The sequence below is a fragment of the Drosophila persimilis genome, unplaced genomic scaffold, assembly GCF_003286085.1.
Source record: "Drosophila persimilis strain 14011-0111.01,24,50 unplaced genomic scaffold, DperRS2 tig00000798-arrow-arrow-pilon, whole genome shotgun sequence".
Lineage (NCBI taxonomy): Eukaryota > Metazoa > Arthropoda > Insecta > Diptera > Drosophilidae > Drosophila > Drosophila persimilis.
Window position 1 is genome coordinate 116320 of NW_020825355.1, and position 22926 is coordinate 139245.

Below are 22926 nucleotides of genomic sequence, written 5' to 3' on the forward strand. Positions count from 1 at the left end.
TACATGTATACATATTGAACGTCCGTCTGTGGAAAAAGTGAACAATTCTGTCGAGAGCCTGTCAGCAAACGAATTTAAGAGCCAGGCCCGTGTGCATCGTTTTAAGCCTAAATAAACTTTATGGACCTTTGGTTAATGATGGATGGCACGGCCGCGACCCACGAACCACGACCCACGACCCACGACCCTGCCAAGGCGACACAGACGATACGACAAAGTCGAACAAGAACCACATTTACAGAGATTACGAGTACTGGCCCTCCGGGGAGAGCTCTTCTTGGCGCCCCGTCAACACTGTTTGACACTAAAAAAATCCCTGGCTATAAATTTGTTTTACAGCTCATCGCCGGACTCCCTGAACGCCGATCGCAGTGACAAGTCTGCCATGGGCAGCGCCTCGCCCCATGCCCTCTACAAGCTGGTGGTGCCCCTACTGCGCTGCGAGGTCGTCGATGTGCGGGATGCCGCCGTCAATGCACTGGGCCTGATAAACCACGACGCTCTCAAGTAAGCACTGAATCGTTTGCCTCTCAATTTTCAGCATTTATTCAACAATTTGACTGTCCCTCTGCCAGGGATCTGATGGAGGAGCTGGTGCTGTACATACGTGAGGCAGTCGATCGCAAGCAGGAGAACATGAGAAGGAGACGCCGTCGCGATGCCCTGCGCCTGCAGGTGGTAAGAGTCCTGGAGAAGATTGCCGAGAATGGAACCTTTGGAGTGAGGTGCGTAACCATGATTGGTGCCCATTGAAGCATTGAAGTGTGTGGCCCTCATTAGAAAGTTTTCGTCAACCGTCATTTTGCAGCACCTGCGTGCTGGAACGTGACACGATGTCGCTGCATCCGACCTTTGTCGAGTATATCGAGGGCGCCATGGCCTATTTGATGGCCGAAACGGACAAGGACAACCTCAGCATACGCGAGGTGAAGGCGCACTTTTGCAATTTCATACGCAAAATGATTAAGAACTTCTCATGTAAGCCCTCAAAGGAATATATGTATCTGTCCCATCTGTAGCAAGACTGATTGCCGCCTATTCTTTTCGCCTTATATTAGTGGAATCCTGTGCCACGCTGCTGTCGCGCGACCTGAAGCGTAATCTTTTCAATTTGTTTGCCACGTGGTGCGGCAGCTTCTCCAAGCCGCTGAGCATTACATCGCAGATTGGCCAGACCCTCGAGGAGGAGAAGCTGCAGTTCAGCGCCCTGCAGGCAAGTATAATCCACAACGAACCCACCCATCGATTCCCAAAAGTCTTAACCAAGTTCTCGCACCCCAGGCCATGTCCGCTTTGCTCTGCTGTGGCCATATCTTCTATGCGCCGCACCTGCAAGACGATGGCATCATATACAAGTGGCTTGATCTGCTGCTAACCTCAAAGGACGAGAAGGTAACACCCCCGCCCCCACACACACACTCACTGGAACATACACATATTTCCGTTCTTACACCACCAACAGATCTACCAATTGGCTCGGGATACGGTGGTGCTGCTGCTGGAATCCAACCCGGATATGGGTCAGCTCCTTGAGTGGGTCATCGATCGTTGCTATACATCGACTCCACGCGAGGCGGATGCCTGCTTCCTGGCCCTGGCCTCGATCTTCAGCGCCAAGTAAGTGAATGGAGGGGGCGAAGGCGTACATGCAGGATGGAGGGTGAAGGGTGGACGGTGGTAGCAGCGCTTAATGTTTAAGCGCCTTACGTGCCCCTTCCCGTGCCCGTATGCCCCCGTTTTAATTTGTTTCAGCCAGTTATCCTCCACTGCCCCCGTGCCGCACATCGCTCGTAAGCTCATTTCCAGCCTCCATGGCAGAGGCCGCTCTGGGGGGCACTTAAGTATCGTTTCACGTGTCTGTCGACAATGGAATCGCTTTAAATTTATACGCACGCAGACACACACTAGAGCCCACAATGCGGGGCACGAGTGTCTGACAGCCTATTTGTTCAGGCCATGCACGATTTTTATTTCCGCTCCTTATTTTTCACTTTCCCCCATAATGTCGGCCAGAACACGAGGAGAACAGGAGCATTTCGTAGATAAACATTAATATGACAGCCGCATGCATGGCTCATTGCATTTAATGCACGCCAACGCGCAGGCGGCGAATGTTTCACGAATGAACTGTCGAAATCCAAGGAAAAAGGATGCCAACGGAACAGTCCAGGGAACAGTCGTTTGTGGAGCCACAGATATACGCACTCGCCGTGTCTCGTGTAGTTTTGAAAGTTGCGGCAAAGGAGAAACCACTTTGCTGATTGTTTGATGTTTGTTAATTTTACACGATGTCACCGCGGCACACCGCAGCACACCGCAGCACACGAGTTTCAGTCAGAAGCAACATGTTGGCGAACACAATTCAGTTTGATAATTGGTTTGCATGTAAATTTCATGGAAGCCTATTTGCCCGTCTGCCACATTAATCTCAGCCTCAGTCTCAGCCGCAGTCTCGCCGCAATTTAAAGTTTCCACTGTGCATGTGTCTCTGGCATTTGGTTCATTGAATCCCCTGCCTCTTATCGTAACCAAGGCAAACACTAGTTATGCGGTTTTTCCAAATCGAGGATGTGATCAGGGAAGATTGCGGCACCAGGCCCTTTGTATCTTTGTCGGCTGGACCTCGTGTCTGGGATTTAATGTGAGAGCAGAGCAAGCGTGGAAGATTCTTTTTTACTTTTTCTGCAGACCTATGCCAGGCATTTGATTGGGGAAGAGTCTCTCTAGCTGCAACAGAGTGCATGTGGCAGCCACATAAAAACGGAAATATTTCACATTTTATTGGACAGAGCGTGGAAAAGCGGGCTGGATAACTTTAAATTGTTGAACAAGACTTGAAAAATCCTTGACAGAGCAGAAAGGAAACGCAAATTCCAACGAACTTGAGCAGAAATTGATTGATTATATCGGAATATTCGCGGGTCTGTGGGTCTGCGGGTCTGCTGGTGGTGGCCCGGCTTATCGAAGGGCAATTTGGGTCTGACAAATGGCCGGCAATTTGGCCATGAACTTTGATCTTAACGCCCAACAGGAATGCGCTGAAAAGGCCAATTGGTTGTGTGAACTTAAAGTTTTTGCTCTTCCGCACACCATCTATCGCCTCTTGTGTGCGAGATTCGCCGAGAGAAATGTGTAAGTGGCAGAGATTTTTTGTAAGTGGCAGAGATCTATCTTTGGATCTATCCCTTACTTATGAGTGCCAGGTCCTGGGACAGCCAAGTACAACACATGCCCGTAAACACAACGACTAATACTAGGTATTAAAACCCGGTACTTTGTTGCCTGCCTCCACGTGTGTCGTGCATCGTGTGTGCGAATGTAAAGCGAAAATCGATTTGCGTAAAATATTCACTTGAATGTGGGATGGTGAGTCGTGTGGAATGTCCTCCAAATGCTGTTGCCCAGGGCACCAACTGGGGAGGGGCGCGGACATGTGCATAGACTTGTGCATTCCCGTAAACGCAGACAATAAGTTGGAGGTATGCTTCGACATTTAAATGGGTCTTAATTGCATTGCCTCTGCCCGCTCTGTGGGATAATTAAAATTGTGCTTAAACCCAAGACGAACGCCACTCGTCCACAAGTCAACAAGTCATTAAAATACTCTGGGAAGCCACTATTTGGCCCCATTTGTGCGTTTATTGAGGCTATTTTTTAACATGAATTTGGTATTTTTGTATTGCAGGGAGTATCCGTGCGACCATTACACATCGGTGATAACCGTGACGCTTCTGATGACTGGTTGTCCGCGCGTGGAGGTGCATGCCACCGCCCTGCAGCTGCTGCAGATCCTGGACAAGCGCTTCTTTGGCAGTGTCGTCGGGACCCTGCACAACGACAGCGAGAAAGGTATGAGCTCTTCCTATTGACATGGCAACAAAACAAACAACTGGTGATGGATGGTTCTGCTTGGTGCTGGTGCGCGAAATAAAATGAAAATGCTGGCTAAGACTTGGCGCAAAACTTTCCTCCCGGGGGATTGGATCTTCTAAGAGAAAAGGTGGGGCGCTGCAACAATGTTCATGCTAAGTAAATCAAACAGTTGGCTTTTCTTTTGGGTCTGCAACGAGAGGAGAAGCTGTGAAAAGAAATACTAGCCAACTGCAAGGGTTTTCTATAAACTAAGATGCTAAAACAGTAACTTAAAAAACTCGAAATTGCCAAGTAATTAAAGGAAGCCTTTCAGGTTTGAAGCTGTTTCTGCCCTTTGTAACGTGTACCTCATTGAGAAAGAGAAGCTCGAATGTACTTAAACAAATTGGAACCAAGTTGAAACTGCCCTCGTTTATTTCTCAATCAACTTATGAAGTCAAAGCTGTGCAACTAAAGTGAAGTCAAAGTAGTTTGGAGTCGAGTTTGCTGGGTTTTTCATGGGCTGAATATATTATCAGGTAACCGACCGCATCCGCTGGAATTATTTCCCCTGAAATTAAGGCTTTGCACTGGCACTGCTCGCCGTAATCCTTAATGTGTTCACAATGTGTTTGTGTTTGAGTTGGTGGCCCTTCAGCCCCATCTCAGGGCCCAAATCCGACCCTAAAGACTGTCTCCCGCAGTCAAAGAGGTTACTCCTGCCGCCTGCCATCCCATTTTCCCCGCAACATTTCCCAGTGCGTCAAGCGTCAAGTGTTGTTTATTTTTCTTGCTGATGTTTGTATTTTGCATTTTAATTTCATACACCTTATTGATGCTGTTTCCTCTGGAGGTGTGTGTGTTGGGATTGCGTGTGTATTTTATTGCATTACATAAGAAGCTTTGGGATAAAATACGATTCTGCTGCTCCTAAGGATGCGTAAATTGTACCCACCGTTCGTTTTTCTTTTTCTTTGATTGGATTGAAGCTTGTTTACATTTCGCTTTTACTTTCGATTTTCGATTTCTGTGGGAGTGTGCACTCGAACTTGTACTCGTATATTTTAATCCTGATCCTTGAGAGCCTTTGTCTTCAGAAATTGAAACTTCCCTTGGCCTTGTGCCCCCAGATAAGCCCCGAAAATCGACGGAGGCGACTCTATAATTATATAGATTACACTCGAGCATTACTTGTGTTTTTTTGGGGGGAAAACACAAAACTTGGCGAGTGGCTTGTCTTGGGATTTTGGGCTGTTTACCCAAATAGCATTACCCAGGCAGCCCCACCCACACATTCGAAACTGTCAGAAAAATGTAAGGTCCTCCTTTGACCTTTTTGACCTGTATTTGCACTAAGCTGATGAAGTTTCCTCCCTACCTTGTTGACGCTGTTGATGCATCCTTCTTGCTCCATGCGCCATGCCCACCACCGCCATGAGCATCTCCACCTCAGAAAGGTACAATTTTAATATCAGGCCTCCATCGCACAAGCTGTGTTGGCGGGGGATAAGCTCGAGCCTCGAGGGATAAGTAGATAAGGATGAGATCTCATTTCACCAATTCAATTGTCCGTAAGTTGCCGAATTGCCAAATGAAAAGTCCCATTGAGCCCCCATTCAAAGTGGTGGGATGATGCGGGGGAGGGGATTAATCAGGTTAAATCAATTGGAAAATGAGTATGATTTAAATAGCAATTATGGCCATTCGGAAATCCAATTAAAACACAATTGTCGGCTTCCAATTTAACGAAATTAACATTTATTACATTTACACATCGCTTGAATAAACTGCCATAAATTGATATTTGGTTTTTGTTGTGTATTATTTCATCTTTGCGATATTGACATTTCCAATTAGATTCCAATTTCAGAGATTTTCGATTGGAATTAGGCTAAAATTGGGATTTAATTAAGCGAAAAAAAAGAGTTGATTCCTTTGTAGATCTACGCGGTTATTTAAACACTTATAAATGGAGATTTTTGTCTACTTTTGTTTTGTTTTGTTGTTGTTTTTTTTTTTTTTTTGTGCAATTTCCTTTTACTTGGCCTTGGCAAACATCACAAACAAATTTCCCCTGCACCTTTTCTTACTTTTTTTGTGTGTTTGTATTCCTCTGAATACAAATTTTTTTTCTAGGACTTTTCGTTTTTTTGTGTGCTTTATCTTTGCTGTTTTTTGTTTCGTGTATTTTTTGTGTGTTTCGTTTGCTGCGATCTAATTAAAATCGAAATTCCTGCGTATCCCCGGGCGCTTTTTCCCTCCATTTGCCATTCGCCTCTCACAAGTGGTGGAGGCATGGCTGATGCTTTATAGCTTCGCACCCACTTGCCACAGTTGCCTCACTTGCCACACTTGCCTCACTTGAGTGGATGCAACTCGTGCATTTCGTTCCAGCAGTGCTGCGTCATCATCCGCCGACGGGTAGAGGTGCCAGTATTGCGGCAATATTCCGACACTGTCAAAGAGAACAGAAAGAAAGTGACTAAAAGTTGGGAAAAATCAAGCAGAAATAGAGGGGGGGAGAGAGCGAGAGAGAGAGTGTGCCCTTTGATACCTCCCGCATACCGCCTCGTGTACTTATATTAATTTCTTTCTATCCCATTCCCTAGAATTCAAATTTCCAAAGCGAAAATTCATTAAATGGTTTGGCATTTTCTTAATGGGTCCACGTGTCGTATACGTGTCCGTGTAATGGAGGGGGGGTTCTAGTCAATAATCGCACACTCCGAAATTGATTCGTGCCAGCTCTATTGATGCTGGTAATAACTACCGTAATGGGCTCCTGGGCATGCAGTTATGGTTAATTAGAAAACATGATTGCTTGCCAAGTTACGCTTCCAACTCGACTATTTGCAGCATACGTCTTGCTCTTTTGCATCACACAATGCAATGCAGATGCTGTTTTCTTAAGGAAGTACCCATTCATTCCGTCTTCCATACAGGGAAGTGCTCGTGCACTGCTTTGTATCCAGGACACGAGCAACCTATAGTTGATAGATCTCTTTCCCTATGCCACACTGGGAGGGCACTTGAATTTGATTTTTAGCATGCTCTGCTCTGCCATATCAGTTCTCATTAGTCGAAAGGATTATGGTGGAGGGACTTGAACCTTTTGGTAACCTATCCTTTTACACACATTTAATTGAATTTCCTTTCAACTTCACAGCTTAAAGCCCCTCAAGCACCCCCCTGATATTGATGGACCACTCATCACGGACTTTATGAAGCATTTGGCATTGAAATGGTCCATCAATCTGTACACTAATCGCTTGGCCAAAATCCTATTTGGGCTTTCCCATATTTAGGTGTCGTTTATTTGGTTGTTGGACATTCACAAAGCCGCGATTTACGACCATATTTCCGGAGTTCTGTAATGGCACAAAAGCGGACTATAAATTCGGTATTTTGGGGTTTGCTGGTCCCGATATTGTGTTTCAATGGGGGAGGGGGCTTATTGCCACTCCAAAAGCTTATTTGTGGGTGAAATCACCTGCTCTGACTGCTGACTGCTGATGGGTACGAAACACGTTTTTCGTTTTTCGTTTTTCGCTTTTTTGGGTGATATCCAATTGAAAGCCAAATATGGCAATCATTTTGCATGGAATATTCCAAATGAGGCTAATTTAAAAGAATATCTCAGTATCGGTCCCCTCATTGTGTGTTGCCCTTTTTTCACTCGAATATTGTATTGTATTTCACGGCAATCTGAGCTAATCAATCATCCGTATTCTGTACACCATACACCGTACACCGTATAGAACGTATCCCTTAAAATACTCGCATAAAAGTGCCAATATAATTTAGCCAAAGGCAATTTCCATCGAATGCTTCTCCGCTCCAGTCCACCCGAATTGTTTGTTTGTTTTCTTTTTTTGAGAGTGTGTGTTTGTTCATTCAAGATCTCTGCCGCAGGGCCATCATGATTATCCTTGGCAGCAGCTATTTTCAGCCGATCCAATTGTACAGACAGACAGACGAAACCTCTTCCCCCCCCTGAAACACTCATAAATATTCTAAATTAAACCCAAAATTATATGCTCGACATTGTGGTACATACATTTTACAGGCTTCCTGACTTCCTTTTTTTAATTATTTTAAATGTATCTTACGCAACCGTGGAATATAAATAGCCTTTCGCCACTTTAGCGACTCGAGGAGGTGCTCCTTGCTGCCTCTCCTTCTGTCGTCGTATGGGGGGGCAGGCTTTTGTGGCGTTTTCTTCAACATTTTTTAAGATGATTGCCATGTGTGTGGATATTTGGGGGCTGGCAAGATTAATGATGACGTTCCTCGGCTCGGGCTGTCCTTGACGTATCTCCTTTTGTGTGTCAGCTTTTTATTCACTGAATTATTATATAAATTATACAGTCGGCCACACAAAAGGCAACGACTTCTCACGTCATCACAAGTTTAACTTCTACTCTCAAGAACTGGCAAGACATCATCGAAAGCTTAAGTGAAATGTTGTGTACCACTCGATTCGGCTCTGTTCTGTGCGGGAACTCTCCCAGGACTGTCTCGCGAGTGGACTTTGCCCTCTAGGCATGGATATCAACAGGGTCCCAGGGCACGTTCAGTTCAAGAAGAGAATCAACATTTTGTAGGGAAAAATCCAGCATTATTAGGCAATCCACTCAATAAATAGCCAGAAACTAACCACGTACCCTGTAGAAAAATGGTAATCGGCAATGGTACGGAAATTAACTCAAAAAATTTCAAAACTACAGCCCATTAGAACGAAACATCTCTTCAGGTATAAAACCTCTCGCAAGGTTTAGATACTCGTCAGCGGATGTACGCCGGGGTGCGCCGTATTTCATTAGAAGACCAGTGTTGGAAACGTCAGTTCAGTGAAGTTTTACACCGAAACAGTGCGCTGAAATAGTCTTTGAGTTGTCGAAATGCTTGAAAAAGCTCTGCACGGTTACTGGTTTCAACAAAACGCTGCCCCATGCCACACTGTAAACCAAACAGTTAAGTTTTTGCAACGAAAGTTCCCTGGACGTCTGGTATTGAAAAACGGAAATATTGATTGGCTATTCAGGTATTCAGATTCGACGCCTCCGGCCCTATTTTTGTGAGGTTTTTGAAAAGCAAAGCCTCATACCTTTGACGAGCTTAAGGCAGGCATTCGTGCCGCAATCATCGCTATAGTCTCCGAGAGGCTCGAAAATGTAATGGAAAACGCAGCAAAAAGAGGGCATTTTATTGAGGCGATAACTTGATGGACCAAAATGGACCTCATATTTGTCTTTTCTTCTTTGGTATTTCAATACAGAAAACATCCTCCCTGTTGAGGATTGTCTTACCGAGGTAGCACCATCGTCTAGAACTGCATCAGATTTACTTTTATCTGCTTTGGCATGCTTGAATGGCGGCATTGGAGGCACTTCGAGAGACTGAAGCGAGTGGCACTCGCTATGCTTCTCCAGAGACGTGCACTGATTGACTTGGGGGCTGGAGCCACACAGGCACAGACACAGACAGAGAGAGAGAGGGGATGGGGGCGTGTGGAGAACGTGACAGGAGGCTTCGGTAATTTATGGCCAATAAGCAACACCGTAATGAGAGCGAAGGAGCGGACGGACGACCCGCGAGAGTCTTCCTATGGTGGCTATTGCATTCAGCGCACGTACCGCGGGGCGTATGAGTAATGCCTGGCGAAAAATGCCAAGAAGAAAATGTATTTGCGAAAACTCAAGATAGGAGCCCCGCCTTGGGCCGTGATTAGGTGCGGATTGGCCATGAATAGGTAGCCATCAGGCACTTTCAGGAAAGCGATTTCCTCATTAAAAGCGCCAGCTCAGAGAGGCTTTGTTTCCGCTTATGGGAATCCAATTCGGTTTTCCCATTGGCATACGATGTGATATGGCGTGGCGACTGTTTCCTGGGAAAAACAACTTTAAAGCGCTCTCAAAGAGCCACTCCGCCCCCGGCTCCGGGCTTGGAATTCAGCAAACAAAAAAGCAAACAAAATGCCAAAGCAACCAACAGTTTCACAAACAACAAATAGCCATTATTTTAATAACTCTCCTGCCGTGTGTTTTGGAATTCTGGAATGTAATTCCATGTGCTGCACTGCAACTGCTCGACGATGCTGCCTGCCACACACTCCCACTGCCACTGCCACTGCCACTCCGTCCCCCTCAAACAAACACTGACACCTTGGGTATTTAAAGGCTGTCAATATTTGAGCACCGAGCACACGACGAACGACTCCGTCCCGTTTGATCTTTTTCGGAGGCCAGAAGCCTACCGCCGGTTGTAGATTTCATTTAATTTGATTTGCTTTTCACATTCTCTTTTGCCACACTTGTCTGCAGCTCCTTGCAACCTTCGGTGCTCCTTCTGCAGCACTGGCTGCAATTCGTTGGGTAACCGTGTGGCCTTTGTTCGCCCTTAATGAATCGGCAAACACTTTTAATTAACAGCCGACGAAAAACCATATTTTAGAATAAATATAAAGAACATTTTGATGGCTTCCAATCAAACCAGTGAGCGGGGAGGGGGAACGGAGACGGGGATGGGGACGTGGAGGGAAGAGTGCCTAAGAGATTGGCACTCCCTGCCTTTAGTAAGAAATTAAAAATTGATGCCTCTCCCAAAGGTTCGGCCCCGGGAATCGTAAAACTAAATTTAACGACTACTCAGAGAGGAGACCGAGACAAAGAGAGGAAGCAACCACTGTCTGCTCGGGGATCAAGTGCCTCCAGTGCCTCTCGACCTCACTCAAAGCTATAAAAGAATAAATTTGAATTTGAATTAATATTGAATCCATATCGGTGGCACGGCACACACCAAACTATGGAGCAACATTTGATGTGAGGCAGACTTTAGTGCATTAAAAATTGATACCCATTGAGAAATAATATTTCCTAATAGTGCCTTTCCCTTTTCTAAGACATTGTTGGGTGCATATTCATCGAAGAAAATGCTTTTTAAGCTGCTCTCCTTAATGGCTTAAACAAACCCAAAACTCTGCGGGAAACTTGCCATTTTTTTTGTGGAAATAAGAGACCTAAATAAAGGGACTTTCACAAGTTCTTTGCGGAGCAACTAGGGTTCAAAAAACCGACCGCTCGGAGCCGTCCTTCCCGCTAGTTTTGCGCGTCATTTCCCGGGGACATTTCCTTAACAGAACCAGAACTAGGGAAAAGTGGCACAGTGACGGATGCTGATTTGTTTGCCTTCGTGGAGGGGCAGCGACTCAATAAGCCGGAGCTGTAAAGCCCTGACCGGGGCGGGCGTTTATTGCAAAAGTTTCGCCCTGGCCAACAGAACAACAACAAGACAGCAATTAGTGATCCTGCAACAGGGTTTCCGGGGTCCCTCCGACCCCAGCCTCTGCTACTGGCTCCCCTTCGAGCCCAGCCCGAGCCCAGCCCCATGGCAAATTGCATTGCTGGATTTCATTTTCCAGCTGCTGACACTGAAAATGATGCGGAGAAAGTTGGAGTGGTCTCTGTTTAATCCCTTGCCCCATCTCCGCTCTGCTGCTCGGCTGCTCTGCTGCTGGTGACATCTGTTTCTGTTTATTTTGCTCTCATTTGAGATTTGTTTGGCTTTTGTTCAGTTTATCTGGAATTTTGTTGGCCTAGCAGGCACCACCAGAGCACCAGAGCACCAGGGCACCAGAGCGAGCGGAACCTCCAATGATAATTATTTTTATGTATTTCCTATAGGACATAGTTGCAAAGTGGGTTTGTCACCCCATGGCGGCATCTCAAAGCGGATCTAATCGGCAAAGGCCACCCACCAAACGGCCAGCCAGTGCCCCCGCCTCCTTCTCTCTGCGACAGCCTTTTTTTCTCTTGTTTTTTTTTGCGGTTAAACTGCAGCTGTCGGACGCAGTCCTGTCGGCGATTGCAGGATCTGCAGGACTTAGTCAGCTTTAAGGAAAGCTTAAAAGTAAATTGTAGAAAGTTTTCTTTGCCGCTAAGTCTTCTGACTCGAGGGCTTTTCCTTGCGGAAATTTAAGCACCGACCAAAGAAGGGAAGCACTTTTCAGAACTCGAATTGAGGTGTACTTAAGCGTTGAACTTCGATTGGCAGAGGGGTCTATGTCTATCCCATCAGATTCGCTGGATTTGCATTCTAATTGAACTTTGTTGTTGGTATTTCTATTATATTTCTTAGATAGATAGATAGATAGATAGATAGGGACTTTATTGACTGATAGAAATGCTGCCTGCCCTCCCAACGCATTATCTTCTGCTTGCCAATTGAGTTTCCCTTTCCTTTAATCCTTCCTTTAATTGGATGCCTAAAAAGATACCCCGAATCCACTTAATTGAAATGATTCTGCTGTAATTACTCCCCGTATTTGATGAGCTGCGACATCTGTTCGCCGGTTCAATTCAAACCAATTAAATCCGAAGGTCTTCGAAATACGCAAATCGTATTTGTCGAATATTGAATTTGCACTTCAGTTTCCGTGTGTGATTAAAATGTGTCTGAAATTCCCGACTCACCTGTCACCTGAGTGTTGCCCGCCTCCCGCTGGGCGGCGGAGACTCGCCGGAAAATGCTCAGTACTGCTTTGCTGTGGCGGCAGGGAGTGGGGAGGGGGGAGTGAATGGTGAAATATTTACTTGCGATAATTTGCGGGAGATTTACTTACCGAAAATTCTGTCCGCTGACGCAGTAGAGCACAAAATTGATGCCGAAATTCGTGATGAAGAAAGCGTGAAATATATATTGCAAAGCAATTGTTGAGTTCTCATTCCTGGCCGATTCGGTCTGCAAAGGGGGAGTGGGAGATAGTACAAACGAAATCACCATAGAATGAAGTACATGCCCCAATTAGAGCCTTCTGGTTGCTGTCTGCTGGCTGCCCCGCCTGCTGCCTCGCTGCCATTGGATACAATTATATTTATGAATCGGCCCACGTCCTGACCCCCCCCCCCCCCCCTGACAACGGACTGTGCACCGCTTTGGGCCCTGAACAGAGTTCAAACCGAATCGTTGGGGGAATGGGGAACATAATTCACTAATTGCCAATGGCTATGATAATGCGTGCTTTGTGTCATTAGTTACAGGTACAGGGCCTTGGCATCTATTCACTCTATCCGCCCATCCTCCCAACCATCCATCCATCATACCTATGCATGCACGGACACGTGCCAGATGCCCCTGCCCGGACCCCTCGTTGACCTGTTGAACTACAAATGGGATACGCAGAGACACAGTGTGTTTATATGGCTGTCGAAGAGCCTCTTTCCTTCCACTCAATTAACTTTGTGTCGCAATCAATGTCTGAGTTCTGGCCCATTTTTAAGTTGGCATGTGAACTTGGGTGTGAAAAGCAATTTGAACGACTACCCTGCCGGAAGAGCATATTTGTTTGCCCTTTAGAGAAACGCTTTAGATTCGGGCCCGAAGGATATGTGTTTGTTGGATATTGGATATACATTAGGCATTGTATTTTCGATCCCCCTACGGATTCATTTGTAATCAGAACCAGTCCAGAACAGTCCTGCAAATTTGCAACTGCATATTCAATGATTCATTCAGATAAAGTTTGCCTCTGTTTTTTTTGTGGCGATTGAAACTTCGGTGTGGATTGTTTTCTTTTTTTTTTCATCCTGTGTGTTCTGAACCAAAATTTATTCATTTAACCGACTGTCCGCACGGAAAGTGTGTTTTGCATACGAAAAATCTGTCAGAGGCTGTGACAACTTGAGGCATGCGGCATGCGGCAGAAGTTCTGGGAAATAGCCAAATGGCCCATCAGCACGGCTCAGCTTTTATGGACTGAGGGACTGAGGGACTTAGCCCTCCCCCCACCGACAGAGAGACAAGAAAACTGATGAATTTCCTTGCTGGCAGAAGCAGAAGGTTTTCTTTTTTTTTTGCCAAGGCCTTGCAGGGAATAGCAATATGGAAACAATATTTCTCTAATGAATTTTTGCTAATTGCTTGTAAAATTGTGATGTGCCTGAGCAAATCTCAAATAAATTCCAATTATGCTTTTATGGCACAAAGCAATAATCGTAGTCCCTTGTATTTTTTGCTAATCATTATGAACATTTCTCACTCTTTGAAAGGGCATAAATCTCTGCATCGCCCAGCCCCCAGTTGAGGCTTTATTTATACATGAAACTGATTTTATTTTTACGGTTTGCGAGTGCCTCCGAAGTGCACAAACTAATTAAAGGCTAATTAACACCTATGTGGAGCAGAGCGGAGGGGAGGGGAGCCAGCCCTTTGCCATGCCAGCAGCAGTCAGGCAGGATGGCGGGAAGGCGGGAAGGCGGGAAGGCAGGATGGCTGTCGGGCAGGCAGTCGCTGGCTGTCTCTGGCGAAGGCATTAATACGAATGTATGTTTTGCCTTTTGATGTAATTCATGCATTAAACAAGGAATTTGAGGGCCAAAGCCAAAGGAAGGATGGTGCTGTAGCAGGATCATTAGGGAAGAAGAATATTACACATCCATTGGCTTTGGCTCTGGATCCGGCTCTGAGAATAGTTTGTCGTTGCCATAACCACGGGACGAGTGTTTTCCCTGGATCTGTGGGCATTTGTGGGCAGATAATTAACAAAGGACAGCTGCCGACGCGGAGAGCCAGCAATAAGAACACAACTTTCCTGTTCTGAGGCATTACGGATGCCTGAATAACGACCCGGCCCCATATTGATCTAATTATTTGGGTCAAGGAGCCGCCGTTCCCCAGAGGCAAGACCATTGTCTCGACCCACACAATTGGTAAAGGTTAAGAGGTTAAGGAGGGATTGTTTTCCTCAATACAAAAGCTGCAGTGGGAGTGCATCCGGTCAGTCAGCCAGCTCTTTTATTCTCTGCTGCATTCGAAGGAATCAGAAATCAGGTATCAGCATTTCTACATCACTTACCTCCCAGTAGGCCTCGATGCGCAGCAGGCAGCTTGGCAGATTCAAGCACACGAAAACCGTCGAGACAATGAGCAGCATTTTGGTGACCTTCAGCTGCGACGAGTTCTGCACCTTATGGCGACGATCTTTAAAGAGACAAGCGAAGGCAAGGGAAAATTCCAGTGAGTTAAGGAGTTGAGTTGACAGCAGTTGTAATTAGTTGCAAATTATATAATAGTTGCTAAATTGTTTGACAGTTCTGTGTCTGTGTCTGTGTCTGTGTCAGTGCCGGGGAGAAGTTGGTGGCACAGAATGACGGGATGGCCCTTTTGGATGAGTTTTTTACGATTCTTAAATGTCACATGCTGCGACAGTGTGCCAGTGTCTCTGTGCCCTCTTCTCTGTTAATTGACTCAAAAAAAATTCCAACTGAAACTTAAATGGCTTAAAAGAAACTTTGGCCGTGCCCGGGCCCCGGCCCCGGCCCCGGCCCGTGCCTTCTAAACTTTTTCTCCTCTCTTTTTCTGGGAAGAAAATCTCGTTCCAAAGTGTCGGGCGAGTGTCATAGATATGTTGTTTTCCGAATGAGAAGTCATCGCTCGCACTCACCTGACTTCTTGGTAATCTCGCAATGGTGCTGACAACTGTTTATATGATGATGATGCTGCTGCTGGTGCTCCTGCTGGTGCTGGTGCTGGTGCTCCTCCTGCTGCTGGTGCTCCTGCTGCCTGGCCACACTGTGCTGTCCACTCGGATGCGTGCCAGTGGACTTCTGGCGCTTCAATGATGCCGAAATGCGATACGAGGCGACTGCCGAGGGGCTCGTTGAACTCGATGGCATGCTGGTTGTCTGCGGCTTCCTGAAGGACACAACAAAATATATATGTTTATTTGTCAATGTTATGTCCAAGTGTCCATTGCGCCCAGGGGCATATGCAAATGCAAATCGAATGAGACTTAGGCCAAACAATCAACTCACATCCTGTGCATGGTGAGGGTCCGTCGGACGGTGGCAAACTTCCACACCGTGCAGCCCGTGCAGGTGTTCAGCACGGCGATGGTGGTGAAGGGCACCGCATAGACGACAATCGAGTCCCAGTAGTTGAACAGGGCCAGTTGCTCCTGCAAAATGGCAAACACAAACAGAAGCCAGAAGCCAGAAAGAGTTGTTATTCAGGGTGATAATTCGATTTGCTTTGTGGTCTAATCAACATGGCCATATACGTAATTTAGTCCTGCTACACAGGACACACTGCTCCCCAGAGTCCACAGAGCTGGGTGGACTCTTATCTAGTTTGCTGTGCATTTTCCCCGCCAAAAGCTGCAAATAATCCAATTGCAAAAACTGGGCCACCAGTGGCCAGTGAAACCCGGCTTAAATTGCAAGAAAATTTCGCTTTAAACGAAGCCTCGAAATTCAGCAATTTGATGTTTTTCCAGAAGAGTTTTTCTTTTGATTTTCCATCGCTCTTTGTGTGCTGAAAGGAAAGCCTCTACTAATTTGCATACACTTGGTGGCGAGATATTAAATGGAATTATTTCTAGGTTCACTGATAAGTTGCCTCTCTCTCTCTCTCTTGACATACTTTCCATCTCAACGAAGCGGCAGGGTGGGAGGTGGGTGGGGAAAGCCAAGCCTTTGGCTCGAATGCCTTGTCGGAAAACTATTTGCCCCGCGCTTTTCCCCATTTATTATACCCGGTAATCGAAGAGATCAAGAAGAAAGGGATACTGTTATTGTATTCGTGTGGAATTTAGTTAAGGGGCAAAAGAAAGGTAGAAACCATTTAAGTCAGTGCGAGGGAGGGGGTATAATGAAACAGATATTATTCATCAGATTGCTTGTATTTCATTGCTGAGTACCCAGTAGTCGTTGCATTTCACACTCCGCTGAAGCCAGTCGAGACCCGACCACTTGCCCTCGGTTCAGGGTCCTAGCCAGATAAATTCCTGGCCGCCTGCATATTTTCATGTCTGAAATGTTCAATCTGTAATGTCCCAGGACACTGGGACTTATCCATCGGACAGCTGTGGGCGGGCGAATGGCCATCCGGCCATCGAGCTCTGCTCTGTCCTGCTCTGTTCTGTTCCATTGTGCTTCTGGCTAATGTCCGGAGCAAACAATGCCATTTGTTTCAATCACAATTAACCAAAAATGGATAGGAGCGTAAGCATAAGCGCATTATCATTCTATGGGAAGGAGCCATTTGCTGCTTTTTGTCTAATTAAACATGCTGGTCTCTCCGTCTCTCGGTCTCTCAGTCTGTGGTTAAAATTTAATGCAAACCCACTTTAAGGAACGAGTTTAAGCCCCACTTCACACGGTTGTCTGTTGTCCCTTGTCCGTTGTCTGCACTCGCAATCATCGTAATCATCCTCATCAGATGGGGCTTGTTGTAATTCCATTTACATAATTTCAAGTGTTGGCAAGCATGTTTCATAACCATTCAGAATATGTTAATCGCCAGCAGAGAGGAATGAAATCAAAATTGTTTAACAAGTAACCATCCATCCATCCATCCGTCCATCCATTCATCCTAGAGCTGCCGCTGAAATAAATTTTATATTGGGCATAAATTTCAGGAGCTTTGCCGGCAGCCAATTTGTTGTCTCTTTTTTTTTTCTTCTGGAAACTTTTAAATCATTTTCAAATGATTATTCTCATCAAAATTTCCTTCGTCCTTTTTGGGTCAGCCAAAGGCCAAAAAGTGAGGCCCCAAAAAGGTGTAGGATTTTTCTATTATAATTATTATATGAATTATATATGTTATATTGCGTATACGAGTGCTATTTCTCTGCATCGCATGGGGGCATGGGGGGGCTTGACCGTAGGCTGAATGGTCTATTGATTGGACATTTTATATGGCTTTGACCATTTCCCCAATGGGAAGGTGGGGCAGGGAGACCTCAGGGCTTGTAAACATCTCGGACGCTCCTGAAATGGACTGTCATAGCAGGCAAAAGCCGGGCGACATGACCAAAAGCATTAAATTTATTTACTTCTCCCATTTGTTGTTGGCTATTGTTGGCTATGGTTGGGTTGCCTGGCCCTGGGTCCTGCTCTCCTCCGTCAATATTTTACGGCTCGTGTGTTGTTGTATTTTTATTGTGTGTGTGTCGAGTGGATCAAAGTGTAATAGCTCGTAAATTTTCAATCAGCAGACGACGTTGTTGCTGCTGCTGGTATTTGATGCTCATGATACCCGTACACGGAACTGTTATGACCGTATAACTAATTCCAATTGAAACTTAATTCTTATTGGCTCCTGCCTTTGACCGACCACCCCGATGGCCAGTGGCCGGCCTTCTTCATATGCCCCTCCCTCCTTCCTGCCTGCCTTCCTTTCCATTATCAAACTGTAGTATGCATTGAGCCATTGAGCAAAAATCTGCACAAAATTGCAAAAATGTTTAACGAGCAGCCAGAGTATCTCGACAGAGTGCCCGTCGACACACATGTGGGTCTGCCCCGGGGCCGGAGCTGGAAATTAGCCCATAAGACTTCTTAGACACTTCCTGTGACCGTTTAGCCTTCTGTTTCTCTGCTCGATTTCAATTTGGCTTTGCATCTGCTCCCAGTAACACATCAAAGGGATAAACTTGCTGCGCCTGCTGCTCCTACTGCTGCTGCTGCTGCTGACCCCCATCAGAGATGGCCAGAGATCGCCAGAGGCTAAAAGTGAGGCTGCCGCTGCTGTCACTTAAATGATATTTAATTTGAGGCCATTTTCTTAAATTCCTGCAGCTGGCAGGCTTTTATATGGGGTTTCGATTCGCACGAATCGCAAAATTACCTTTCGTCAACTTAAACAATGATTTCAGAGCACCACAAGAGTGCCATAATATGTCTGTCTATTCATTAGAAACCCATTCAGAGTCAGAGACAGCGACAGCGACTGAGACTGAGAGCAGTACCCTCGTGAGTGCTTCCCGACTTGGAGTGCTTCTTGCCGCAACGGAGGCAGCCTCAGCTGCCCGCCAAGGGGAGATGTGAGGCGTGCCCTCCTGCTGCTGATGCTATTACCCAATGATTTGTTTCTTTCAATATGCCAACCGCCAAGTGCAGAACGTCTATTTACAGCTAAGAACCGATGTCTGTTCTAAAATTTATGGTCTCCCTAGGACACGGCGACTGTGTGTCTTCCCCATTTTCCAATATTCCAAAACCGCAAAATGTGGTGGCTCCCCCTCCCGGGTGGGGGAGTCTACTCCAGGCATTCTTCTGCCGCTCAATTGCTCCCATCCATCCTGGAATCCTGGCATCCTGCCAGTTGTCAGAGGACCAAAGGAGAAACCGCGCATAATTTCGCGGTCTTCAGACAAGTGAAGCGCCATCTGTTGGCAGTCAGTCGGGCGGATGGCAGGAGTCCTCTTATATCTTTATATACGCGGCTGATTGAATTTGAATATCCCTATAGCCCTATATCCTGTATCTGTATGGCTGTATGTATGAGTATGGCCATACATATGTCTATCATCCATCATCCATGGGCTGTCTGTTGTCTGTTGTCAGTTGTCTGTTGTCTTTTGTCCTCGCTAAGTCGTAAGTAGGCGCGACTCTTTACGCTTCATTGTTTGGCCAATTTTGCTAATAGGCCCCGCTAGGGCCCGTCTTGTGTTTCCTTTGCTGTACGTAGTACACCTTGTCCTTGTGCCAAGTCCTATGTCCTGTGGGAGAGCCCCCTGTTTGACTTACAGTGTGTCTGGGTACACACCGAAATTAGCATTGAATTTCAGGCCGCCTAAAAAGCGTGACTTGAACCGTGCAAGAAGCGAACCGAAAGAACGAACAGCAAACAGCTGAGAAATAAAATGAAATTCGAGATTTATCGGGGCAAGCGAATTGAAATTGTCACTGAACAGAACCAATTGCCATCGGATGTGCCTGGAAAAGAACACGGGCAGGGATGGGGAAAGGGACGGGGAAAGGGACGGGGACTGGGACCAAGACACACCCAGGCCGAGAACACGCGCTGCGGCTTTGGGTTGTCCTGTCATTCCCAGTCCCAGTCCCTCACCCTCACCCTCACCCACTCACAATCCCACTCCTCGCTTCCTTTCCCTGGGTCTTGTGTCCATGAAAAGTATTTGCCTTGCTTTACGAATTACAAGCGTTCCTTTGTTTTTTATTTCTTTTGCCAAACCACAAGGAACTAAAAGGGTATATTGGGTTCAGGGAGAAGTAGTAGATCCCCGGGAATAAATAAAGCTATGACCAGCCAAAAATTACAGTTTCCTCCATTAGAATCTTAAGCATTTCATGGCAGCCCACACATAATAGACATTATTTAGAGAGAACTACAAACAAATCATAAATATAAAAAGCGAATAGTAATGGCAGCCAAAACAAACAAAAATAGATGCCCAGATATAAAGATGGTTCTTTGTTGTTGAAATTATTTTTCAGCTTTCAGTTTCTGTTCGACTTTGGGGGAGCTTGTAGAAGAGGGTACTGTGCAGTCGCCAGTCTCTTTATTGTGTTGGCCTTTTGGCATTTTTGACTTGCTGTTGGTGACGCTGTCTGGGTGACACATATTCGGGGGATAATTTGTGGCGGCCTTTTCTTCCGCTAATAAATGGTTAATTTGTCCGCACAACACAGCCCACGCAGCGGTATATGTATTCGACCCACTAATTGACTAATTGCTCCAGTTCTCTCCAAATTATCGTCTCCTTAGTCTCCTGACGGTGGGGGGAAGCGTGAGCCGCATATCTTAACGACATTTATTGGGCTTGGGATTGGGACTGGACCCGGGTTAATTGACGAGAGTGTCAGTGCCATGGGAAGCGAAAGTAACGAGGGACTCGAACGATATAAGCGGTTCAAAGGTACAGCTGGAGTAAATGGCGATGACAGAAGGGTTACTGGTCCCCATTTCCTCCTCCCAGCCAGCCAATGGATATGCTTTGATTCTAATTTTGAGAAATTTTGCAAACAATTCGGTAGGCCATTTATTTGTGCACAAACGAAAACACATTCTGCGCCTTACCCATACTCAATGCATGGCAAATTCCAATAACAATACTAATGGCAGAGCAAAAATTCACGAATACCAGGAACCCATCCATTCATCCATCCATACATTGTAAGTATGGGTGGCCCGCAAACGCACCTCTCGCTCGCTCAAAGAGTGGCGTTACCAATGGCAGCCCAAATGAAAAATTCTAGGCACCGGAAGAATGCGTTTGATGAAGTTGGATTTTGATGTGTGACAGAAAGACGTCTGCATCAACCAGAAAAACATTATATATGTTTAGTATACTACATCAAACGCAAAAAGTGTTTCCCCCACGACCGTACACCGGTGCGTATACGTATGCGTATGCTTGTGCGGATGTTGGGATACGATACTCACTTTATATTCCGTGTTGAGATCACAAATAGTGGCATTTAACTTGGGTATAAAGACGGGCTTGGCAATCAGGATGTAGGGCAGACAGTGCAGACATCCGGCCAGAGTCAGGCACGCGAGCACTATCTTCGCCCGCCGGACAGTGCACATGGTCTGGCGCTTCAATGGATAGATGACCGCTATGAAGCGCTCCACGGTGAAGGCCACCACAAACCACACCGAACAGAAGCTGGCCAGGTAGCTGAAGAACGTGAAGAACTGGCAGAAGTAGTTCTTGTTGTAGATGTCCACATTGAGGAAGTTCAGCCACTGGGCAAAGAGCCCGCCCAGAAAGCAGGTGTCGCTCACGGCCAGCGCCGCCAGGTAGAAGCTCGACGATAGCTTCCGTAGCTTCGTCTTGAAGAAGACAAACACGGAGAGGATGTTGCCGATGCTGCCCGTGCAGCAGAGTATCGGAATGTAGTACTGGTGCACAAAGTCCCCGATGAAGAAGGCGATGCGCAGCATCTCCTCATCATCGCCGGACATGTAATCCGTGGAGTCGGGCGTTGTGCCGACGGCCAAGCTTGCGTTCCCGCCGTTTTCCGCCGTTGCGTTGCCATCGCTGAAGGCTGTTGTGGCTTCTGAGGTTGATATGTTGCTGCCACTGCCACTGCCGCCGCCTCCGCCACCGCCGCTGCTGCTGCTGGCTATGGCCTCCATATAATCCATGTCCATGGTGCTAGATAATGCTGCCAATGTTTTGATCTGTATCTTTAAACCATTTCGCACTGTGTTTTCGGTCTTTGAGAGAGTTCTCTTCGGTCTCTTGTGGATTTTGTTGTTGTTGTTTATTCAGAGATACAACTAATTAATTGCATTTCTCACTTACACTTTTCGCTCAAACTTAAACAAAAACATTTGTCTCTTCCTCTCTCTCTCTCTCTCTGGCAGGCGATAATTGGCTTTTTTTGGCAAACTAATTTGTGGTCTTGCCATTCCACTCCGCCACCTTTTCGCCTTTTCTTGTCAAGCCAAACAATTAAGAGTTCCGACCACACACGCCACCAAGTGCTTTAATTGAGTGTTTCCTGCACTTGAGATTCGTATTCTAGAGATTCCATTCTTTGGCATAGAGTACACTGCTGTAGCTTGCTTCCACCCAAAAAAAAAAAAGTTATTCGAACTTTCGATTGCCGTGCACTTAGTTTTTCCCCCCCAAGCTCATTATCAGCGGGAAATCTTTCGCGCGAATTCCGTAATGAAGTAAACAAAAGCACAACAAAGTATATTTTCAGGTGGACTTCAAAACTTTTGCCACATATTCAAAGTTTTTCCCGGAAAACTTCCGCTCGTCTGCTGATCTGTTGGCCCGCCGCTGGCTCTTTGCCGGTCTAGTTTTATTTTTATTTTTAATTTGAATTTTAATTTTTTCGAATGCCAAAACTTTTTGATTAAAGTTTTTACTTGTGGCTGGATAAAGTAGGGATTCGTGGAATTAAATGTGAGGGGGATATTTTATTGGATAAGAGGATGGACTATGGACTTCTTCGACTGGAGTTTTGAGCTCTGGTTCCGGCTCTGTCTCTGGCTCTGACTCTGAGTCTTTGACTGGATCTGGTTTCCCTTCTGGCCAATTCGACCAGCCAGCAGGACAATGAGTGCGCAACTAAGCCGAGACAATGGCAACGGCGGCCTTATAAACGACTCCTGACGTCTGACAGGGGCCGCCCCGTTGGAAGGCGCCAAACGAAAGCTCTTTTCCTGGTGCCGCCGCTGCTGCTGTGCTGCTGCTGTCGGCGCCGACGCAGTGGCTGGCTTTCATTCATAAATTCAACAGGTTACAAGGTCAGGGCTGGCAGGAATGCCAACAAGTGTCCGGGCACCTCGCTGGGGGATTAGCCCAGCAGC

The 22926-nt window shown here is 46.3% G+C and overlaps 2 protein-coding genes across 14 annotated transcripts in view; one reads left to right on the forward strand and one right to left on the reverse strand.

Moving 5' to 3' along the window:
• LOC6601815 (protein furry) overlaps positions 1-22926 on the forward strand; it is a 49416-nt gene that overhangs the window by 15961 nt on the left and 10529 nt on the right. For all 13 annotated transcript variants that reach the window (XM_026993024.1, XM_026993025.1, XM_026993031.1 and 10 more), the window contains 7 exons: positions 340-507; positions 576-725; positions 809-978; positions 1059-1213; positions 1282-1392; positions 1463-1617; positions 3686-3849. In XM_026993024.1, the coding sequence (XP_026848825.1) occupies positions 340-507; positions 576-725; positions 809-978; positions 1059-1213; positions 1282-1392; positions 1463-1617; positions 3686-3849 (1073 nt within the window). The remainder of the gene's footprint in view (positions 1-339; positions 508-575; positions 726-808; positions 979-1058; positions 1214-1281; positions 1393-1462; positions 1618-3685; positions 3850-22926) is intronic.
• Positions 6013-22283, reverse strand: LOC6601940. Its single transcript, XM_002026946.2, has 7 exons — positions 21040-22283; positions 15663-15805; positions 15293-15543; positions 14705-14829; positions 12473-12591; positions 12324-12394; positions 6013-6307 (listed from the first exon to the last, which is right to left on the reverse strand). The coding sequence occupies exons 1-7, from the start codon at positions 21751-21753 to the stop codon at positions 6210-6212; spliced, it is 1521 nt and encodes a 506-aa protein (XP_002026982.1). The 5' UTR covers positions 21754-22283; the 3' UTR covers positions 6013-6209.

Bases quoted from the DNA above. Each gene is read 5' to 3' on its own strand.
- LOC6601940 (XM_002026946.2), bottom strand. From the start codon at position 21,753: ATGGACATGGATTATATGGAGGCCATAGCCAGCAGCAGCAGCGGCGGT. The intron at 15,544-15,662 runs GTGAGTTGATTG...TGTGTCCTTCAG, and splicing joins ACCCTCACCATGCACAGGAT to GAAGCCGCAGACAACCAGCA. The intron at 14,830-15,292 runs GTGAGTGCGAGC...GTCTCTTTAAAG, and splicing joins CGAGATTACCAAGAAGTCAG to ATCGTCGCCATAAGGTGCAG.